This window comes from Xiphophorus hellerii, chromosome 22 (assembly GCF_003331165.1).
Source record: "Xiphophorus hellerii strain 12219 chromosome 22, Xiphophorus_hellerii-4.1, whole genome shotgun sequence".
Lineage (NCBI taxonomy): Eukaryota > Metazoa > Chordata > Actinopteri > Cyprinodontiformes > Poeciliidae > Xiphophorus > Xiphophorus hellerii.
The window spans coordinates 22444421-22464453 of record NC_045693.1 but is presented as its reverse complement, the minus strand read 5'-3'; the positions used below and the strand labels follow the sequence as shown (position 1 = coordinate 22464453).

Sequence of the window (20033 nt, the reverse complement as noted above, 5' to 3'; positions counted from 1 at the left end):
CAAAAATTCAGTGTGAATACTGTAAGCAGATTTGTTGGTGACAGTTGCAGAAGCATTTGAAGTCATCTGCAGAAGACTTGCATGAATGCAGGAGATGGACACAGGCAGCAGAAGAAAGCAAAAGCAAAAGCCTACATATAAAATAACTGCTGAAGAGGAGTGAAAACTTTCAGTCAATGCAGAGATCCCACCCAAAAACCAGAAAGCTGTGAACACTGTTAGGAAATTGTTAGATCATAGCATATCATAAGGTAGAATTGGGTAAAAAGTTAAAGCTAGCTAAAAATAATGATAAATGTAGAGGATGTGAGGGAAAGAACATTTAGAGTATTGATGAATTGTGAAATATATGAGCCTGAAATAGAGAGATTGAGGAAAACAGTAAGATGGACAGAACAAGAATGGAATATTTGTATTGGTAGCCAAAGGAAACATAGAGGATATTTACACATTAAGTAAAGCATTATTTATTTATCTTCATAATACAAACTTAAAAAATAGGATTTAATGGATGTGAGTTAATGTTATCATTGCTTCTACACACGCATCTGCAGTAGGTGGCGGTATGCACCTTGAAGTTATTTGCAATCCTCCATAATAGAAAACGAAGAAGAAGAGGTACGACACGAAAGGGAACTGTTGTAATGCGACTACATTTGATGTTACACACATCTATTCTACCGAGCCAATCAGAAGCGGCGATGTCGTTACGTAGTTCCATACATGTGACTGACTGTCATGGCAGCTCCTACCTGTAAACTGTAACTCCTCCTGGCTTTCTTCAGAACCATCTCTCGCGCTTCGGGATTCTGTAAATATGAGTAAATATTTAGTTGGACTCGGACGCTCGTTCGCGCGCCTCCATGTCCGTTCATGTCACCAGAGCATTTATAGCAGGAACTCCAACCCACGGAGAGTGGGAGTAGACCTTGGAGAGAAGTGAGTTGACTTTCAGTCTTTCTTTTCTTTCTCATTAGCTGGGACCGAGCTCAGCATGAGTTCTGTTCTCGGTAGATTGTGATGAATGAACTGAAGCTGTTGTTTAGTGTCTCTTTATGTTCTTGGTCTTTTTCAGGAAACTTGAAATCTCTTCAGGGAGTTTGGCCAGATTTGCTGATGGGTCTGCTGTAGTACAGGTAGAAAAGAAATGCCAAAATTTACTTTATTTTAATATATATATATATATATATATATATATATATATATATATATATTTAGTTCGTTGGCTGAAACGTCCTAGTCGCAGAGTAAACAATTTTTTCAAGGGAAGTTTTTCAGCTCCTGGCAAAGATGTTTATTTTTAGTTACTTAAGATAACTAAATCTGATTTGCAGAAGCGTCATATCCCTCTGGGTTATTTTAAAACTATTTAATGTATCATTTGATAATTGCTAAAAAACAAAACGCTGTGCCACCATGTATCAGTTTTCCTGCAAAATGAGATTGTTATTGTGAAGAGGTGCCTTATCGTAGTATTTTTGTGCTTTAGTTTACTATAGTTTGTTATTTAAGTTAATCTAAAAAGTTTAGAAGCTTTAAAGAAAAAAAACAACTTTTTATTTAGACTATTATTGTCAATATTATTTCTGCAGATACTATTTAAACCCATGTGCAACAGCACTTGTATAACTCGATCATTTTTCAAACGAGTTATGTTTAAAGTATTTTAAAGAAGCCTGTCTAACTTTGAGAAGGGTGACAGTTTTTCATCCTCACTCTGCAGCTGGGAGACACCTCAGTGATGGTGACCGCCGTCAGCAAAACCAAACCGTCGCTGTCTCAGTTCATGCCACTTGTTGTAAGTTCCCGTCCACTGCAGAGAAATTCCCAACCCTGTGTTGTTGTTGTTGTTGTTTTAATGGATGCGCTTAGCTAGTCATGGTCATTCAGAGGAGTTTTACATAAGGTGGATTTGAGTTTTGGATTTATCTTGGTTAGTGATTGTTATTTCCTTTGACAGGTGGACTACAGGCAGAAAGCAGCTGCTGCGGGTCGAATCCCCACCAACTATTTGAGACGAGAGCTGGGCACTACAGACAATGAAATCCTCACCAGCAGACTCATCGGTGAGCTGGATGTGCCCTCCTTTCATCACGTTTAGATACTTGTGTTCTGTTCCTGCTATTAACCAACTCCACTTTGTTGCTTAGATCGCTCGATAAGGCCACTTTTCCCTCCTGGGTACTTTTATGACACTCAGGTAACTTCAGTTTGAACCTATTTTATTAATTATTCATTTAAAGCTTTGCACTGATTTCCTTTAGATCAGAAATGACAGTATTCTTTATTGTTTATCTCTCCTAAAGGTTCTTTGTAACCTGCTTGCAGTTGATGGTGTCAATGATCCAGATGTTCTAGCAATTAATGCAGGTAACCAAAAAAAGAAACAAATCCTGGAAACTCATTATTTCCAAAACAAAACAAAAAAAACCCCCCACCTTTCTAAAACTCTGCTTTGTTTCACTAAAGCTTCGGCTGCTCTGGCTCTGTCGGACATCCCTTGGCATGGACCCATAGGTGACGAACCACACAGCAGTTTCTGTCCCGCTCAGATGTTTTAGATCGACTCCCTCGACATTTCCGGCTGTTACATTACATTCCTGATGAAGGCCTGCTCTGACTGGGACTGCTTGTGGGTCTGCAGGTGCTGTGAGAGTCGGCATGGTTGATGGAGAGCTGCTGGTCAACCCCACCAGGGCAGAGATGGCGTCCAGCAGTCTGAACCTTATTGTGGCCGGAGCCCCCAGCAGTCAAGTGGGTGAGTTTAAAAAGCCTGTCCTAGTGTTCGACAAGATAAAATGAATTAGATACAGGGAAAAAAAAAAGGTCAAACCTCTGGAATATGTAGGTGCATCATGAGTTGATCACAGATGTCAGACTAAAATGGAATCAGATTTAATTATCTGAGGATCTTGTTGCTTTTATAAAGCTAAACTATTTAGCTTATTTAGTTAAATAGTTAGATATTTAGCTTATTTTTAATAATTTGCTGCAGCCTTTGAATTGAAAACTTTTTACATTTCCTCCAGGTTAAAAGTGAAAATGTTTAAATTGAGAGAGAGAATAAGACCAGAGCTCATGACGTGCAGCCTGAAAAAAAAAGTATGGAATTTAAATTAATAAGTCTTTACGTCTGGAATAAGTATAGAAAAAGAACATATAATGTGGTGAAAAAAATCTATTTACAGCTTTTTTTCCCTTTTTCTATTACCAAAATATAGGATATTTAAAGCAGTATCTGCCATAAATTTATCCATCATCTCTTGTCCTTTAGTCCATCTATAAATCAATTTATTATCCCTTCCTTTAAGCTCACATTGAAATTTAAAATGTATGCAGAAGAAGGGCAGTAAACAATGTTTGTCTGGAATAGGACGGATCATTTTAGCATGAGGAATGTGCAGAATTTCTGTTATGGAATATCGACAATAAAAAAAGTCAACACTCAAGCTCAGTAAGCATATCTTTTATCTCAGTAATATAACTATTGGTATATTTTAGTAGTGCATCAATTTCATGTTTCTGGCCAATTACCAATTTTTAAAAAGCAGAAAATAGTTTGTGTTACTATTTGGAAATTACGGCAGAACTTGCCTGAAATTCCCGCAGCTACTTCTCTTTGCCTACCAATACTCGGCTTTTGATCCAGATGTCTGTTTCCGTCAGTGATGATCGAGGCGTCGGCCGAGAACGTGCTGCAGCAGGACTTCTGCCATGCAATGAAGGTGGGAGTCAAACACACTCAGCAGATCATACTGGCCATCCAGCAGCTGGTGCGGGAGCAGAAGATCACCAAGCGAACGCCGGTGAAGATGTTCTCTGTTCCCACGGAGATGGTGGAACACGTGCGGCAGTAAGATCTAAGATCTAAAGTGAAACAGCCGGTCTGTTTGGACGCAAAGTGTCTCCGCCAGTGTGAGTCATGATCTGTTTTTCCTTATTCTAGATTATCTGCTGAGAGGATCTATGCTGTTTTTACAGATTATACACATGATAAGGTAGAGCCTGCTATCCCATCCATTTATTATCATCACTGAAATAGCTCGGGCTGCATATGATGATGAAATTTATTATCTTCTCATAATGTCTTTCCTCTCATGTCAGATTTCAAGAGATGAAGCGATCAATAAAGTTCGACTAGAAACCGAGGAAAACATAAAAGGTGGCCAATATTTCATCTTCTTACTAATCTTAATTTCTAACTTCATCATCTTATGTGGTGATTAATGTCTATGTTTAGAAAAATTTCCGCAGGCTGAGCCGTTTGAAGTCATCGAATCGTTCAACGCCGTGAGCAAAGAGGTCTTCCGAAATTTAGTGCTTAATGAATACAAGAGGTTGGTGTTACCTGTATTACTGTAATTTTACATCTCAATGATGTTTTGGGATCTTTATTTATAATAAAAGCTGCTTTTTATTCATGTCAAAGATGCGATGGGAGGGAACTGACGGCTTTAAGGAAGATTTCCTGCGAAATCGACCTCTTCAAGCCACTCCATGGCTCCGCTCTGTTTCAGAGAGGACAAACTCAGGTGTGTAAAAAAAAAAAACCAACAACATAAAAACAAACAGAAAATAAAATGTGTTTTTACTGTGAATTTTCCTTAACAAATTCACTTAAATTGTTCTAAAAAAATCCTGTGTAGCACTGCTGCAATAAATGACAAACTTATTTTTAAGTGCTTCTTTTTTTTTACCTATTTTGATGAGACTTTGAAAACAAATGTGTCCACATGTCCAAAAAGTTTGGTTCCATTTTGCAGTGACATATCTTTTGTTTTAAAATGGCAAAGATGCAACACATCAAATGACAAAGTGTTTTTTGCATGAAAAAGAACAGTCAGTATAATTTTTGAAATAATAAAAAAAATCTTAATAGACTATTTTTTGTACTTCCTGCAGGTGCTTTCCAGTGTTACATTTGACTCCCTGGAGTCGAGCGTCAAGACGGATATCATCACTACGGCTCTGAGGTGAGACGTTCACCTGCCTGCTGTTCATTTGGTTATTTTTCTAGAAACGAGTACTTCTGTTTTAAAAAAAAAAAAAAAAAGCTGAAGTCAGGCCTACTTGGGATGAAATTGTGGTTGTTGAAAATGAGTTGAATGTGTAAATTATGACTACAGACAAAATGTAACAGTTTCTGAAAAGGAAAAAAATAATATTCAAACTTAGAAATTTCACTATTAAGGTGCTTTAGTATTGCATTTTGTGAAATCTAATGAGAACCTAATTCTCGTTAGATTTTACACAACCTCCAAACAGACTTAAGCCTTTTTTTAATGGAGTCAGACTTTTCTGGTTTATGTAAATGCCGTGTTTAGCATTTTTACACTATATTATGTACATGTGATGTAAAGTACAGTATGTCTATTCTTGGGGGCAATGCAGTTAAAGTTTATACTCATAAAGAAATTGTATAATTTGAATTCAGACAATAAGCAAAGTCCTTTCGACTACAGTTTGCTTTTGATCCGTCTACAAAGTTAGCTGTAAGAATGATCTCCTGTGTAAATAATCAAGCAGGTTAAAATGAAACTAATAAATCTTTCTTTTCTGGTTTTGTTCTGCAGTGGCATCAAAGACAAAAACTTCATGCTTCATTATGAAGTGAGTAAAATACTCATTTATTTGTTCATTGGGAGAAATATAGGATCTCTTTTTTTCTTTTCTGATCCTCCAACTAATTTTAAAATCCAATTTGTCTGATTCAGTTCCCTCCGTACGCAACGAATGAGACCGGGAAGATGGGAGGACTCAACAGGAGAGAACTCGGACACGGTTCGTTTGCATTGGCTGCTGGTCTTTTTTGTTTCTTTTCTCTATCGGCGTCCTTAACATTTGTGGTTTTGGTCGTTTTGTTCCTGATTTCTTTGGGTCTGAATTTGAGCAGTCTGCAGTGGGATGCTTCATACTGACCATAAACACTTTTCATAACTGCCTTGATGACCAACAAATTTAATGTTCTTATCCAAAATATAGTCATAGTTTACTGGAAGGAAGTACACTCTTATGACTCCAGAAACAGAAACCATTTAAAGGTATTTTAGTTTGATTAAAGGAGCAATTTGTCCAAACTTAATTATATTTTCTAAAGGTCCACTGGCCTTTTTACTTGTATTTATCTCCATAATTCCTAATAAGCATATAAATACAAACTGAAGTAAGTAAATGTTTTTACAGACACAAAATGGCTGTAGGAAAGAAAAAAATGGCAACACGTTGATATGTATCGGCCACAGACTGCGCCCCAGTACTTTATTGCCATTAAATTTCTTGCTTTGTGTGTTTGCAGGCGCTCTTGCTGAGAAGGCTCTGAGGTCCGTCATTCCTAAAGATTTCCCTTTCACCATCAGGGTCACAGCTGAAGTGCTGGAGTCAAACGGTTAGTGCTGTGATGTATTCTGGAAACTGTAGTACAGTTTAAAAGAGGTCCTAAAAAGCACATGACTCCCATTTTCTGGTTTTGATCTCCTTTCAGGATCGTCTTCAATGGCTTCGGCATGTGGTGGCAGCCTGGCTCTCATGGATTCAGGTTCAAGAAGCGGCGAAGCTCTCCACTCTGTTTAGTAGCAAATTTCATTTAGAGTTTAATCATAAATAACTTAACAAAAAAATACTCGCCAATGTTGCATCATACATTTCATGTCAGTGTTATGCATCACTCAGTTCACAGATCACTCATCTGAATTACAATGATGCCTTTTGAAAAAAAACTTCAATTGATAAATACGTCTTTGCTTTTGCCGGAGTGAGGATAACGATCATTTTCATCTGAATTTATGCAGTCCATGCTAAAATATATAGAACTAATTGATGTTCTGGTTACTTTCTGCAGTGATTGTTTGTGCATATAACTAAAACTAAGAGGTTCTTTACTAATTTATGTCCATATTTGTGTTACCAGGTGTTCCCATCTCCTCTGCAGTGGCAGGTGTCGCCATCGGTCTCATCTCCAAGGCGAACCCGGAGAAACCAACCGAGATAGAAGACTACAGATTGCTGACAGATATTCTGGTACAATTTTCTGCTTAATTTAGCTTTTAAAGAAGATCTTCCAATGTAATAATTAAAAAAAAAAAAGTGAATGTTTGCCACTCATGCTTTCCTGAACAGGGAATAGAGGACTATCTGGGAGACATGGACTTCAAGCTGGCAGGAACAAACAAAGGCATCACTGCTTTACAGGTGCTGCATTTTAAACCTGCCCAGCTCTGTCTGAAAATACATAAATGCATCTCGTTTTTCAGACAAATATTTGTTATGTTGGAGTTTCAATGTAAATCTAAATAATCCCTCATTTAAGATTGAAAAAAGCTTTAAATGAATACATGCAATTAAAGTGAATTGACATTATGTAACATGGCAGCTGCTAACAATAAATGTCTCAATGGTGATTTAAGTTAATTTCTTTTCTTTTCCTTCAAGGCTGATGTGAAGATTCCAGGTTTACCTCTAAAGGTGGTCATGGAGGCGATTCAGCAGGCTACAGGTATACAAGTCCCTATAGAAAGTCAAGATTACTTTACTAAAATGTAAATGTACCACCATTTTTGATTGAATGTTCTTCTGTTTCAGTGGCAAAGAGGGAAATATTGGGCATTATGAACAAATGTATAGCAAAACCCAGAGAGAACAGGAAGGAGAACGGACCTGTTGTTGGTAGGTTAGAAAAATCAGGCAGTTTGGAACCTGTTAAAATAAGTTAGTTGGTATGTTAGACTTATGTTTCGTTGTTTTGTTTTTTTTTGTCTCAGAAAATGTCCAGGTGCCTGTGTCTAGGAGAGGTCGCTTTGTTGGTCCAGGAGGATATAACCTTCGCAGAATTCAGGCTCAGACAGGTACTGTTCAAGTAATGAGGTCGTGTCCGGAAGATGTAGGAATGCAGAGCCTCAAAAAAGTTTTTCCACTTTAGTTTTGTTAGAATAGCAGATTATAGTGTATTTTACTGGGTTTTCATGTAACAGAGCAGCAGATTGTAGAGCATGATTGAAGTAGAAATAAAATGAAACATGTTTTGTTTTTTTTATAATTTGAAAAATGCTATCAGAAAATGTGAATGTGTGACATGCATTTGTATTCATTTACTCTGATACCGCTAAATGAAAAATTAGGCTTGGTGAAAACATTGATAGAGCTGAATAAAGGGTAGTATCAGAAGAATAGCTGAGGCTCATCCTCCACATTTGGATCCAATCCAAATAAAACACACAGAGGTTTGTGATTGTAAAGTGTCCCAATAAGGAAAAGTTCAGGGGAAAATAAACTTTTGAAAAGTACATGGAATTACTACAGACTTTTAGCAGAATATAAATAGTATACATTTTCTCCCCCGGCCCCAATCAAGGCGTTACAATAAGCCAGATGGACGAGGAGACTTTTTCTGTGTTCGCCCCGACACCTGGAGCGATGAACGAAGCCCAAGACTTCATCAAAGACATCTGCAAAGACGATGTGAGTCCTCACCTGCTTTTACAACAGATTCTCTGGCTGGATCTGTCACCTTCCTGAACTTGGCCACTCTGTCTTGAACATTTCTAGAGTTATGGCTTTCTATTGATTTATGAAGCATCTTAATGTTGGCATTTGTGTCTTTGTTTGGCAGCAAGAACAGCAGCTGGAGTTTGGAGCTATCTACACTGCCACAATCTCAGAAATAAGGTGTGGAAACACTGCAATACCGTAATAATAGATGTTAGCAGCTTTGCTAAGGCAGCACTGGTAGGAATATGTTAAAAGTTTTAATTTCTCAATATAAACTCATTGAAATAATTGTCAACTACTTAAATTTTACAGACTCAAAAGGCCAATTGCTGAAAAAAACAACATATTCAAAGCCATAATTAAGCCAAAACTGTACAAAATATAAACACATTTGCATTTGAAATTAAAACACCTTTGTCTGTAAATATGTTTTACCCTAAACTTTTCAAGTGGCACAGTTTTAGCTTCACTTTGTTCAAATTCAATAAAGTAATAAAGGTGATAAAATATTTGTATTGTTTAAAAAAAGAACTGAATCATTCGTTGTTTTTTTTTCATCTTTCAATGTATTCCTAATATTTTATGTATAAAAAAGCTTAAGCGGTTAAATGAAACATCTGTAGAATGTGCCGATTTGTTTTTCCGATTAATCGTCAGAAATTTTCCTTCCAGGAAGAGTTGTGGCCAAAATCATATTAAACTCTGTGTAATTGGAAATAAGGTGTTAGTGATATGAAGGGAGACGAGTGAATGCTTTTGGGAATGTACAATTCCAGTTGTTTTAAACTTAAATTATTGCCTTGAGTGCAGATGTTGGCAAGTTTAACTGAGTGGCTATTACATTGTATCAATAAAATTCAGCACCACCATCTTGAAAGCCATGTTCTCTTGTATTTCCCATTTTGTGAGGCACCCTGTTGTTACTGGAGTGGCAGGAATCAGAGATGTTTGAAGACAAAGTTAACTTTTACGGTGCACTGCAACTCCTGAATTATTATATAGGGACTAATGGCTTTTCCTTTCTTCTGAAGGGACGTTGGAGTTATGGTGAAACTTTATTCTAACATGACTCCAGTCCTGCTGCACAATTCCCAGTTGGATCACAAACGAGTCAGTACATTTGCGTCTGTTTAAGTTTAATCAAGGTTTGAGTACAGATTGTAATTTAATGAATCCCTTGTTTTAGATTAAACATCCCAGTGCTTTGGGCTTAGAGGTGGGACAGGAGATACAGGTAGGTGTTTATAAAACTGGTTGTTTCTTGATTTCATTCTCTACTGTAATGTAATGTTTAATTTGTGTTGTGATGACAGGTAAAGTACTTTGGTCGAGATCCAACAGACGGAAGAATGAGGCTGTCCCGGAAGGTGCTTCACTCCCCTGCTGCAACCGTTGTCAAGACACTGAGTGAGAAGCAGAGCATCTCCATGGGCGCCAGCAGCATCCACAGGGACAGCAGCGATTCATGACCGGGTGCCACAGCAGGCGTTGCCTGACAAAAAGGGATTCACTCTGTGGCGATGTCTTTAGGGCAAAGACTTGACGGAGAAGGCTGCCAGAGGGAGATGTTTTTGTGAACTGAAAAAGCAGACGTGAAGATGACAGAGATGCTGTTAGACGAAACAAGTAACCTGGTGGCAATCTGCCTTAGGAGCACAAAGTGAGAGAGAAAAGTAGCTGTCGTCTTGGTACTGATCCTTTTTTATGTCGTCTCAGTGCATGAAACGGTTTGGAGATCTGTTCACCACATCGCAGATCAACTCCGCTTTTATTACTCACACCTGAGTTACAGTACTGGCTCTTTTTGATCTGCAGCTCCATATTTAATATCTACGTGTTTATAATGTGCACTGACAGACTGCCGGGATCAAAATATGGACACAATAATGCGGAAGACATAGCCAAGACATTTGTCTTGTGTTATGTTTGTAGTTTGTAAGTGATCTGTAAATAAAAGAATTTCAGGTTCTTTTATAGTATATTTGTTGTGATTTCTTGTTTATTTTTATTAGTATTTTATTGAGTTTAATAAAATAGTAGCTTCACAAAAAGTGAGACAAATATTCAAACACAAATTGTGTTAATACAGAAAATGGTGCTAAGAAATACATTGTAATAAAAGTTTGTTACATTACAATTAAATAAACTGAAATTAGCATAGAGCACAAAAAGTGACTGCCAGAGAAAGACGCACAAAAACCCCCTGAAAGTATCACTTCTGTCATTCTGCACTTTGAAGGTTATATATTAAATAAGAGTTTTAACATAATTAAAAATAGCTTAAACCCACTGAGAATAACAAGGAAACATAAAAAAGGCTTCACTTTCAGGTGAAACACTAGTGGTAATTTGCAATACAAAAAAAATCCACAAGTTGTAATGCAAAATCCTTCAATACAAAAATAAGAAACATCAAGGCTCATGTGCTGCCTGAAAAGGTAGAAAAGTATGGAATTTGATTGTGAAACTTTTCCAGATTTGATTAGGAAAGGGAATGGAATTGCATCTATCGCTTTGTCATTAGTCTGTGCATAAATATTAGTCTGTTTATGCATTTTTTTAAATTTGCAACTGGAATATCTCACAAATGTTTACCATTTATTTATTTATTCAAGGAAACTTTAATATTAACCGGTTTTTTTGTTTGTTTGTTGATCCAAAAGTTTCTGGCACATGACTGATAAAGGCCACGTGCTGAAACGTATTAATCTGTTAATAACGTAGTTTTCAAAATAAGCCTTTTCACGATCAGGAAAAGTGTGGGTTTGGGATATGGAAATTGTTCAGTACCCTAAAATATACAGGTACTTTTTGCAACGTGTGTCTTATGGTCACAAATTGTGTCACACAATGTTGAAATTATATGAATATATGAAGTTCTGTGGGTGGATGTTGCTGCGATTCTTTTTTTTCCCTGCAGGTGGCGACCTCACGCAGCCCTTGTAGGGAAGCAAAGCTCCGCCCATCCGACGGCAGTTTGATTGACATCTACGAAGATCGGATTACAAGATGGCGGTCTGTGGACGTTAGCGAGGAGGCCGTTAGAGTTGTTGTGCTTTCTTCGAATTTTACTGTTTTATTAGCAGGCCTTCTACTAAAACCCTTTATGTGGTAGACGTAATATGTTTATGAACTAGGCAAAAAAAATTATATAACTGCTGCCGTAAACTTTCATTAGACGTGCATGTTTTATAACATGCAGGTGGGAAAAAAGTTAACAGGTCGAGGAAAACACTAGACAGGGCGAGCTGATAGCCTGTTAGCTCAGACTCGGTTAACCATGTCGGACACTCGGCGGCGGGTGAAAGTGTACACCCTGAACGAAGACCGACAATGGGATGACCGGGGCACCGGACACGTTTCGTCCACATTTGTGGAACGACTGAAGGGAATTTCGTTATTAGTTCGAGCCGAATCTGACGGTGAGTTCCTCGTTAGCATAGCCGCGTTTACGTTACGTTACCTAGCTTTAGCATGCTATCTACTGCTTGTTCGGACTCGGGGCTTTCAATTAATGATTACTTGTTTTTATGAGGCTATGGCCTATAACTCCAACTGCCGTTGGCAATTAAAAGGGTTTATGTTGTTTTAATCTAAAATAGTGTTTAAGGATTATTCGGTTTCCATTATTTATTTGGGTAACAGACACCTTTATAGTAACACGGGGGGGCCCTCGAAGTCTCACTGCACACGTACAAAGTTATCATAATAGGCTAGCCACATTTGTTCGAGGAGAGATTATGCAAACAAATCTTACTTAATTTTATGACCAGGTTTCTGCGAATGTTGTCTTTTGGTTTTTTTTTCTCAAGTCTTATTTAAATGCCCTAATTGCTTAGGCATATAATTTACAATAAAGTTGCCTATCTTCCTTTTAACACGTCACCGTCGCTTTAATAAACCACCTTTCTCGCTCTTTTAGGTTCATTATTGTTGGAGTCGAAGATAAGTCCGAATACCGCATATCAGAAACAACAGGTAAACAGTTTACACTGAGCAGACTCTCTCTTTGAGCTCAATCAAGTTGTGTGCCTTTATCTGTTACGAAAGCTACTAATTTATGTGAATCAAATGTGGCTCTTTGAGTAAAACTGCGTGTTTCTTTATCTTGCTCCCAGGACACACTGATTGTCTGGTCAGAAGCAGATAATTATGACCTTGCCTTAAGTTTCCAGGAAAAGGCCGGCTGTGATGAGATCTGGGAGAAGATTTGTCAGGTATTATCTAACAAACAGATGTTTTGAGCTTCAGGTCAATTCACAACTTGGCTCATTTACAATCGATGGTCACATCCTTGTCCTATAAACAAAATATTTTGTACTTGCGGTTGCATACCTATTTATCTTCTTAATTAAACATTTTGAGGTAATTTATTATAAACAATTTTTACATCTCAAACTGTCGTAAAAGTTGTATAAATGATCAGAACCTCTTTTTCGGTGTTGCTACTGCGATGGCCATAATTACATATGATTATAGATAATTACAAACCGTTGTACTCAGTAATGCATTCATTTAATGATTTGTCAAACATTTGTCGCGCAGGTTCAAGGCAAGGACCCTGCTCTGGATATCACCCAGGACCCCATCGACGAGTCCGAAGAAGACCACTTCGAAGAGATCCCAGAGACGACCCACCTGGTCGAGCTGCCGCCCTGCGAGTTAGGCCGGCTCGAAGAAATCGCCGACCTGGTCACGTCCGTCTTGTCCTCGCCCATCCGGAGGGAGAAACTCGCCCTGGCGCTGATGAGCGAGGGCTACATCAAGAAACTCCTGGGCCTCTTCAGAGTGTGCGAGGACCTGGACAACCGGGAAGGCCTGCACCACCTCTACGAGATCGTGCGCGGCGTCTTGTTCCTCAACAAAGCGGCCCTGTTCGAGGTGATGTTCTCGGACGACTGCATCATGGACGTGGTGGGTTGTCTGGAGTACGATCCGGCGCTGGTGCAGCCGAAGCGGCATCGGGAGTTTCTGACCAAGACGGCGAAGTTTAAGGAGGTGATTCCCATCACAGACTCGGAGTTGCGGCAGAAAATCCACCAGACCTACAGAGTTCAGTACATCCAGGACATAATCCTGCCCACGCCGTCAGTGTTTGAAGAGAACTTCCTGTCCACCCTCACCTCCTTCATCTTCTTCAACAAAGTGGAAATTGTCAGTATGTTGCAGGTAAGGACAAAAGCAGGTTTACTTACAGTATGAGGAAAAGTGACGAGTGGATGCCTTTTGAGAAAGATGAGATTTTCTATTTGTACATTTAATTTCGATGATCCAGTGTAATTTTTAGATTGAATGTTCTTCAGTGTTGTCTCGTTTATGATGCTCTTTCTTCCCTTTTGTCAAATAAAAAAAAAAGCTAGAAGCAAATTTTATGATGGCATTTAAAATTATTAATGAACATGAAGTTATATGCCTGTAATAATTATTTATTATTTTGCAAATGAAGTTTTGTATGTCAAAATTTGCTCTGTAGCAAGAAATCAAGGTTAGTGGGGAAGCATACAGAATGAATGGGTTGAGATGCATTTTAAAGCTTCCTGGTTCTCAACTAATTTGTACTACGCAACTTTTTTTATTATAATTTTGTTTTCTTAAAATTCTTCAAATGTTTGTGTATTCTCTGTTTTTCTGACCTTATCTGTTCAGATTTTCTCTGTTTTGAGAAAATGTTTAAGTTTCTGCCTGTCACGTCGTCTGGCTTAAAATTAAAACATGTTCATCTGAGATTTCTGGTCTTTGTGTTGAAACAAAATCTCAACGTCTGAGAAACGACCAAATGTACTTGCCGTGCCAAAGTAATGCGCAGCAGCAAATTAACGTTAAAGGAATGATGGGAGTATAAATTTTCTGTTAGTTCTTTCCAACTGTTCTTGCACAGGTGAATGGAAACATTTCTAGAGATAACCATCATGGTAAGCTCCAATAAATGTCAGGATTGGGTTCTCTTCTTTCACCATTGCTTGAGTTTATCTCTAAGTCTTCTTACTTTGGTAGGTGTCTTTGTTTCTAATGTATGTCTCGCTGTTGTCGCAGGAGGATGAGAAGTTCCTCACTGAGGTCTTTGCACAGCTTACAGATGAAGCCACAGAAGAAAGTAAAAGAAGAGAATTGGTAAGTTACTTATTAAGACTCAAAAGCGGTTTGAAGCCATGTTTTAAAGTCCATTTTGTTTGGAAATTTTAAAATCTGTTTTTTTTTTTTTTCTTCTTCCACTCTTTAGGTGAACTTTGTCAAGGAATTCTGTGCTTTTTCGCAAACATTGCAGCCGCAAAACAGAGATGCCTTCTATAAAACTCTGGCAAATCTAGGGATTTTACCCGCTCTTGAAATAGTCATGGTATGTTGTTGCATTTCTGTGAATGTAATTGAAATATTTATTTAAGCAAATCTGTACAAAAACGAACACTCTTGATTCATTACACTGGAACTGATCATATTTAAAGCATTTTAAGCAACAATTTTCTATCAGCCTTTTTTTTGTTCAGGCTACAATCAACAATAAAAGAAATAAATGCTTGAGATATTTCAGTTTATTCAGAATTTATTTTACTTCTTAAATTGAATTATTGATATAAATTAACTTTCAGGTAATGTTCTAATAAAAAACAACACACCAATATGTGCAAATCTCACACATTTGAGTTCACCATGAATTATAATTATGTACGGTGTTTATACTGAACTGTAAAGTCTGCAGTTTGTATTTCTTCCAAAAGAAGATAAAAGATGTGGCATAATCAATACCCAATGGAAAATATTCATCTGAATTGATGTGAATTTTGCGTTGTCTTGGTTTTATTCTACAATATTGTTTTCCAATATGTTTGCTTTTCTGTAGGGAATGGATGACTTGCAGGTGCGAGCAGCAGCTATTGACATATTCTCGTACCTGGTGGAGTTCAGCCCGTCGATGGTCAGGGAGTTTGTCATGCAGGAACCACAGCAAACAGAAGATGTGAGCAGAAATGACCTGAGGGGATGTAACATTCACTCAGCATAGATTATTATTAACATACAATCAAACTTGCTGAACTTGTTTTAATATATTCATCTTTTTTAATGAATGCACCATCTCCCGTGTCTGTTTGGGTTTTACGCTTCTATTTTAGGACGTTCTCCTGATAAATGTTGTGATCAAGCAGATGATTTGTGACTCTGATCCAGAGTTGGGAGGGGCCGTCCAGCTTATGGGTCTGCTCAGGACTCTAATCGACCCTGAAAACATGCTGGCTTCCACCAATGTAAGTAAAGCCAGTCACATATCTGCCAGTTATCAAAAGAGAAACGACGCCCAGACTTCAAAGAGCTGTTTGAGACTGTTCAAAGTTAACCTTGTAAAGGGCCTCGCAAAACCCTTCCCCATTGCGTTAACATTTTCACATTTCGTCACATTACAACCTCAAACATAAATAGGAGGGCATAGAATGATTGCATTTAATCCTCAATGGATGAACTGCTAGTTGTTTTAACACCGATTCCACTTTCACTAACTTCTTTCAGAAAACGGAGAAGACAGAATTCCTGAGTTTCTTTTACAAGTACTGCATGCATGTCCTGACTGCTCCTCTTCTGGCCAACACTGCACATGACAAAAACTCAAAAGGTAAACCTGGCCCCTCAATGCAAAGCATAATCACAATGTTACATTACAGAAGTATTTTTTTTTTTATTATATATATATTGATTGCCTTCGCCTTCCAGATCATCCAGAAGGATCTGCAAAGATTAACCCAGTTTGTCCAGGTGGGTCCAGTTTAATTTCATTGAACAACCAATTGTCAGCTATGGGATCCTGTTGAAAATTAATTTGCACAAAAAAAGTCTTCTTGTTGCATGTTTGAAATGTTCTGATTAGAGCCGTTTTTGTTTTTTGCAGACAACTTCCAAACGGCTCAGCTGCTCGCACTGATCCTGGAGCTGCTCACCTTCTGTGTGGAGCATCACACCTACCATATCAAGACCTACATTATGAACAAAGACCTGCTCAGGAGAGTGCTGGTGCTCATGAACTCAAAACACACCTTCCTTGCTCTTTGTAAGTCCTAACCTACAAACCTTTATGTTGCTCTTCCCAAAAATCTTACAGTTCTAGTTATAGGGCTTCACTTAAAACATGATGGTTTTTCTTTGGTGAAGGTGCGCTGCGTTTCATGCGGAGAATCATTGGACTAAAAGACGAGTACTACAACCGCTACATTATCAAAGGGAACCTATTTGAACCCGTCATCAATGCCCTGCTGGACAACGGCACCCGATACAACCTCCTCAACTCGGCCATCATCGAGCTCTTCGAGTTCATCAAAGTGGTACGTAAAAGTTAAATTCCTACCCAGATTAAAAATTTGTCCCTTGACTTCTCAGAAAGTTTCACATTTTTTCTCCTCTCCACAGGAGGACATCAAATCTCTCATAGCTCACATCGTAGATAATTTCTACAAAGCACTTGAATCCATCGAGTACGTTCAGACTTTCAAGGGCCTGAAAGGCCGATATGAGCAGGAAAAAGACCGGCAGAGTCAGAAACTCAACAGGTCAGTGAAGACTGTAAAGTTATTGATTTAGTCATTTTCTTTAAGGGAGGGTTTAGGATTTATGTGATGAGTTTCTGATAAAAGGTACAAACAATAAATGTCTTACCTCCAGTAGATGACTTTTGGTGAAATCCAAAAGTGTGTCCAAGAGCAAAAGAGACTTCTACATTCAACATCATATCAGTCTATTTAAGCTTACATAAGTAAGTGTTTTTGGATGGTCTTGGCAGCTCTTTGACTGGCTCTAAGCCTCAGTTTCCAGGTCACAAATATCTGGACTTATATCAAATAAAGATGCTAAGACATTTAATTACTGCATGTAAGATATTAGCTGCTTCAGGATATCTGCAGGTTTCAGCAAGTCAAATTTAAGACTTTTTAAGATCTTCTTAATTTCACCCTGAATGAAATTTAAAGCTAAAAAGCTATAAATATAAGGAATGTTTGGGGGAGCTTGATGCATAACAATCAAGCGCAGCAACCAGGCTTTGTTCCCATGATGGAAGCAAAAACAGTAGCTAGCTAGCAAGGGTATATTAGCTGCTAGTTACAGGTAGCCGCAAGACTTTTAAAGATTTTTTTTTAAAGACACCATATATGTGGTTATTCATAGAATCCCAGTTTTAAAAGCCCTATCATATCCCTTCAGATTGTTGGCAACAATTAATATTTTCCATTCTCAATAATGACTTGGGTTTCCTTGTGATTTTCTACATGAAACCTGTTATCATCCGCAGGTATCGTAGAGACGCGCGGTCTATGGACGAGGACGAAGAGTTGTGGTTCAATGACGATGACGACGACGACGACGGTGAGGCGGTGGAAAGGAGGATGGACGAGGATTTCTCCGACAGCTACGAAAAGTTCATGGAAGCCAAAAAAGGTAATCTGCTCAACTGCGGATGTTGTCGACACCCCGAAAACTTTGTGTTGAGCTCCCGAATCACGACGTGGTCGTCGTCTGTCACTGCAGGAGCAGCCAACGGAGCAAACGGTGCCAACAATGGCAAGTCTGCCGCCATCCCACCTGCCTCGCCAGCCGTCACGTCAAGCAACAGCTCGTCTGCGTCTGTCAAAACAGTTGCTCTTCCTGCCACTCCTGTTGTTAAGGTAACCAAACGTCATAAGCGTGGATTACTTTCATCAAAAAAAAAAATGTAAATGCCTTTTTCTTAATTTATTTAAAGCATGCAGGCACTTTGTCAGTGTTTTCTCTCTGTTTTTCTTTTAGACTGCTCTTGTCGGGTTGGTGGACTACCCTGACGATGAGGATGAAGAGGAGGAAGACGAGGAGGAGGAGGAGCAGTCTCAGAGAAAGCGACCCCGTCTGAGCTCTTAAGGCTTATAATAGCTCTCTCTGGTACGGCCATGGTGGACGGATGTGGAGTCCTTCCCATTCCCTCTTTTCCCTGGCCGTCTCATTGGTCCTCGGCCTTCTGGCGCCACCCTGTGGTCCCTCAGAGGCGTCGCACTGAGCCAGACGAGCCTCCTGCCTTTCCTCAGTCCTGAACTCTGCTCCTTGTCCCTCTTTGGAAGGAGGTGGAGAGCTTCTCTGGAAAGACATATTGCAGTCTATTTCTATAGGCTGTCTTTTTCTTTCTTTTTTTTTTTAACTTCCCCCTTTTATTATTAAACACATAACTCTGTTTGGGAAATCCAAATCTCTTCCATTTCTTTTTTTACCACGTTTTTTTCCCTTTTCTTCACCATTCAACTGTCAAAACATGACATGGCAACACCAGTTCAGACAACGTTTTTTTTTTGTTCCCCTTTGTATTTCTGTTGCTGCAACAGCCAGAAAGCCTCTATATCCATCTCCAAACCGAACCAGTGAGGCAAGAAGAAGCCAAAAACCCGACCAGCCAGCGTACAAACTGTTCAGCCAGCCGCCCAGGCTAGCGGGACTAGCCCTCAGATTTGACTGACTGGAGCTGATTGTGAGCCACCCGGTCAGATTCAGAGGGATTCAGGCAGCGTAGAAACATTAAATGAAGGGGGGGACGAACGCTTAGCTCCAGTAGAGCAGGACTCGAACGTTAAAAAAAGCCATGGCATCCGTTTTGGGGGCGAGGCACACAGAACTTTAACACAATATTTTGCGGGATTGTGTTAGCCAGGAGTCTTGCATTTCACGAGTTTGTTAAAGTACTGTACATAAGTTTCTTTGCCCTTTCTAACCATTTCACTCCCCTTCCTCGGCGTGGTTTTGAAAGGGGAGGAAGCTGGCCACCTGATTTTTCTTTTAACGCAAAAAAAGATGGGGGATCACTGTTCACCCTTTTTTAGGTGATTTCATTTGATTCAGTGTAAACTCTGGAAAAAGTTCAACATGTCAGTTTTAAGGATTCCGCATTAAAACTGTGGCAAAGTCACGTTTGTGGCCAACATTTTGAGGATGTCTGGAGTTTTTCTTGTCCAGAAAAACTTTCGAGTTCGGCAATCTGCAACCGGATGGTTCTGCTCTGGTTTTGGTTTTAACCGAGTCCGACCTTAAACGAGGGCGAGAAATTCGACTTTCAGACAGATCTCAGGTGCAGAGTTGGTTTCCAGGCGACTAAGAGCAGCTTTTCTCCACGTATGTTTTTTTTTTTTTTTTTTTCTTTTCTTTTCATGCAGTTAAATGAGTTGAAGGAAACGTGCTGCAATGATGAGATGTAGGAACGGGTGAGCCATTTCTTTAGTTCTGATTAAGACCTGATTTGACCCCCTTCACGCCCCTCCTGCGGTTGAGGCAGCGTAGCTTTTTAACGTCATGTGTTTTACACGGTCGAAATGCACAACGTCAGATGAAGGGATTCAAAACTGTTGGGAGAATGAAAGCGGTGGGGTCAAAGCAAGTGAAACGTCTGGACCTGAGCGGGGAGCTGGCTTTGCTCCTTTCTGTCAACGTCACCCAATAAAGACTGATTCTGCTGAGTCAATTTGTACCAAGTGCATTTAGTACCACTATCCATTCTTAACATTTGTATGAATTTATTTGATAAGTTTTGAAATTAAATGTGATCCTGACATTGAATT

At 38.9% G+C, this 20033-nt stretch overlaps 2 protein-coding genes across 2 annotated transcripts; both read left to right on the top strand.

Annotated features, from left to right (window-relative positions):
- The first annotated feature begins 707 nt into the window (after positions 1 to 707).
- pnpt1 (polyribonucleotide nucleotidyltransferase 1) lies at positions 708 to 10463 on the top strand. The gene is made up of 28 exons (XM_032552674.1): positions 708 to 939; positions 1076 to 1136; positions 1724 to 1798; positions 1961 to 2066; positions 2151 to 2200; positions 2307 to 2370; positions 2470 to 2517; positions 2645 to 2758; positions 3667 to 3853; positions 3947 to 3998; positions 4105 to 4162; positions 4241 to 4337; positions 4430 to 4532; positions 4903 to 4973; positions 5574 to 5610; positions 5715 to 5781; positions 6296 to 6385; positions 6482 to 6535; positions 6908 to 7017; positions 7117 to 7188; positions 7429 to 7492; positions 7579 to 7662; positions 7758 to 7841; positions 8348 to 8454; positions 8606 to 8661; positions 9516 to 9594; positions 9671 to 9718; positions 9798 to 10463. The coding sequence occupies exons 1-28, from the start codon at positions 818 to 820 to the stop codon at positions 9951 to 9953; spliced, it is 2316 nt and encodes a 771-aa protein (XP_032408565.1). The 5' UTR covers positions 708 to 817; the 3' UTR covers positions 9954 to 10463.
- A 1008-nt stretch (positions 10464 to 11471) lies between these two features.
- ppp4r3b (protein phosphatase 4, regulatory subunit 3B) lies at positions 11472 to 20031 on the top strand. The gene is made up of 16 exons (XM_032552673.1): positions 11472 to 11906; positions 12407 to 12462; positions 12603 to 12701; positions 13030 to 13653; positions 14518 to 14595; positions 14705 to 14821; positions 15323 to 15439; positions 15594 to 15725; positions 15985 to 16087; positions 16186 to 16227; positions 16361 to 16519; positions 16621 to 16790; positions 16876 to 17015; positions 17753 to 17898; positions 17989 to 18125; positions 18247 to 20031. The coding sequence occupies exons 1-16, from the start codon at positions 11765 to 11767 to the stop codon at positions 18352 to 18354; spliced, it is 2370 nt and encodes a 789-aa protein (XP_032408564.1). The 5' UTR covers positions 11472 to 11764; the 3' UTR covers positions 18355 to 20031.
- Positions 20032 to 20033: the final 2 nt, after the last annotated feature.

Coding starts and splice junctions, on each gene's coding strand:
- pnpt1 (XM_032552674.1), top strand. CDS start 818: ATGAGTAAATATTTAGTTGGACTCGGACGCTCGTTCGCGCGCCTCCAT. Junction 1,799..1,960: donor CTCAGTTCATGCCACTTGTT/GTAAGTTCCCGT, acceptor TTCCTTTGACAG/GTGGACTACAGGCAGAAAGC. Junction 5,611..5,714: donor ACTTCATGCTTCATTATGAA/GTGAGTAAAATA, acceptor TGTCTGATTCAG/TTCCCTCCGTACGCAACGAA.
- ppp4r3b (XM_032552673.1), top strand. CDS start 11,765: ATGTCGGACACTCGGCGGCGGGTGAAAGTGTACACCCTGAACGAAGAC. Junction 12,702..13,029: donor TCTGGGAGAAGATTTGTCAG/GTATTATCTAAC, acceptor TTTGTCGCGCAG/GTTCAAGGCAAGGACCCTGC. Junction 15,726..15,984: donor ACATGCTGGCTTCCACCAAT/GTAAGTAAAGCC, acceptor AACTTCTTTCAG/AAAACGGAGAAGACAGAATT.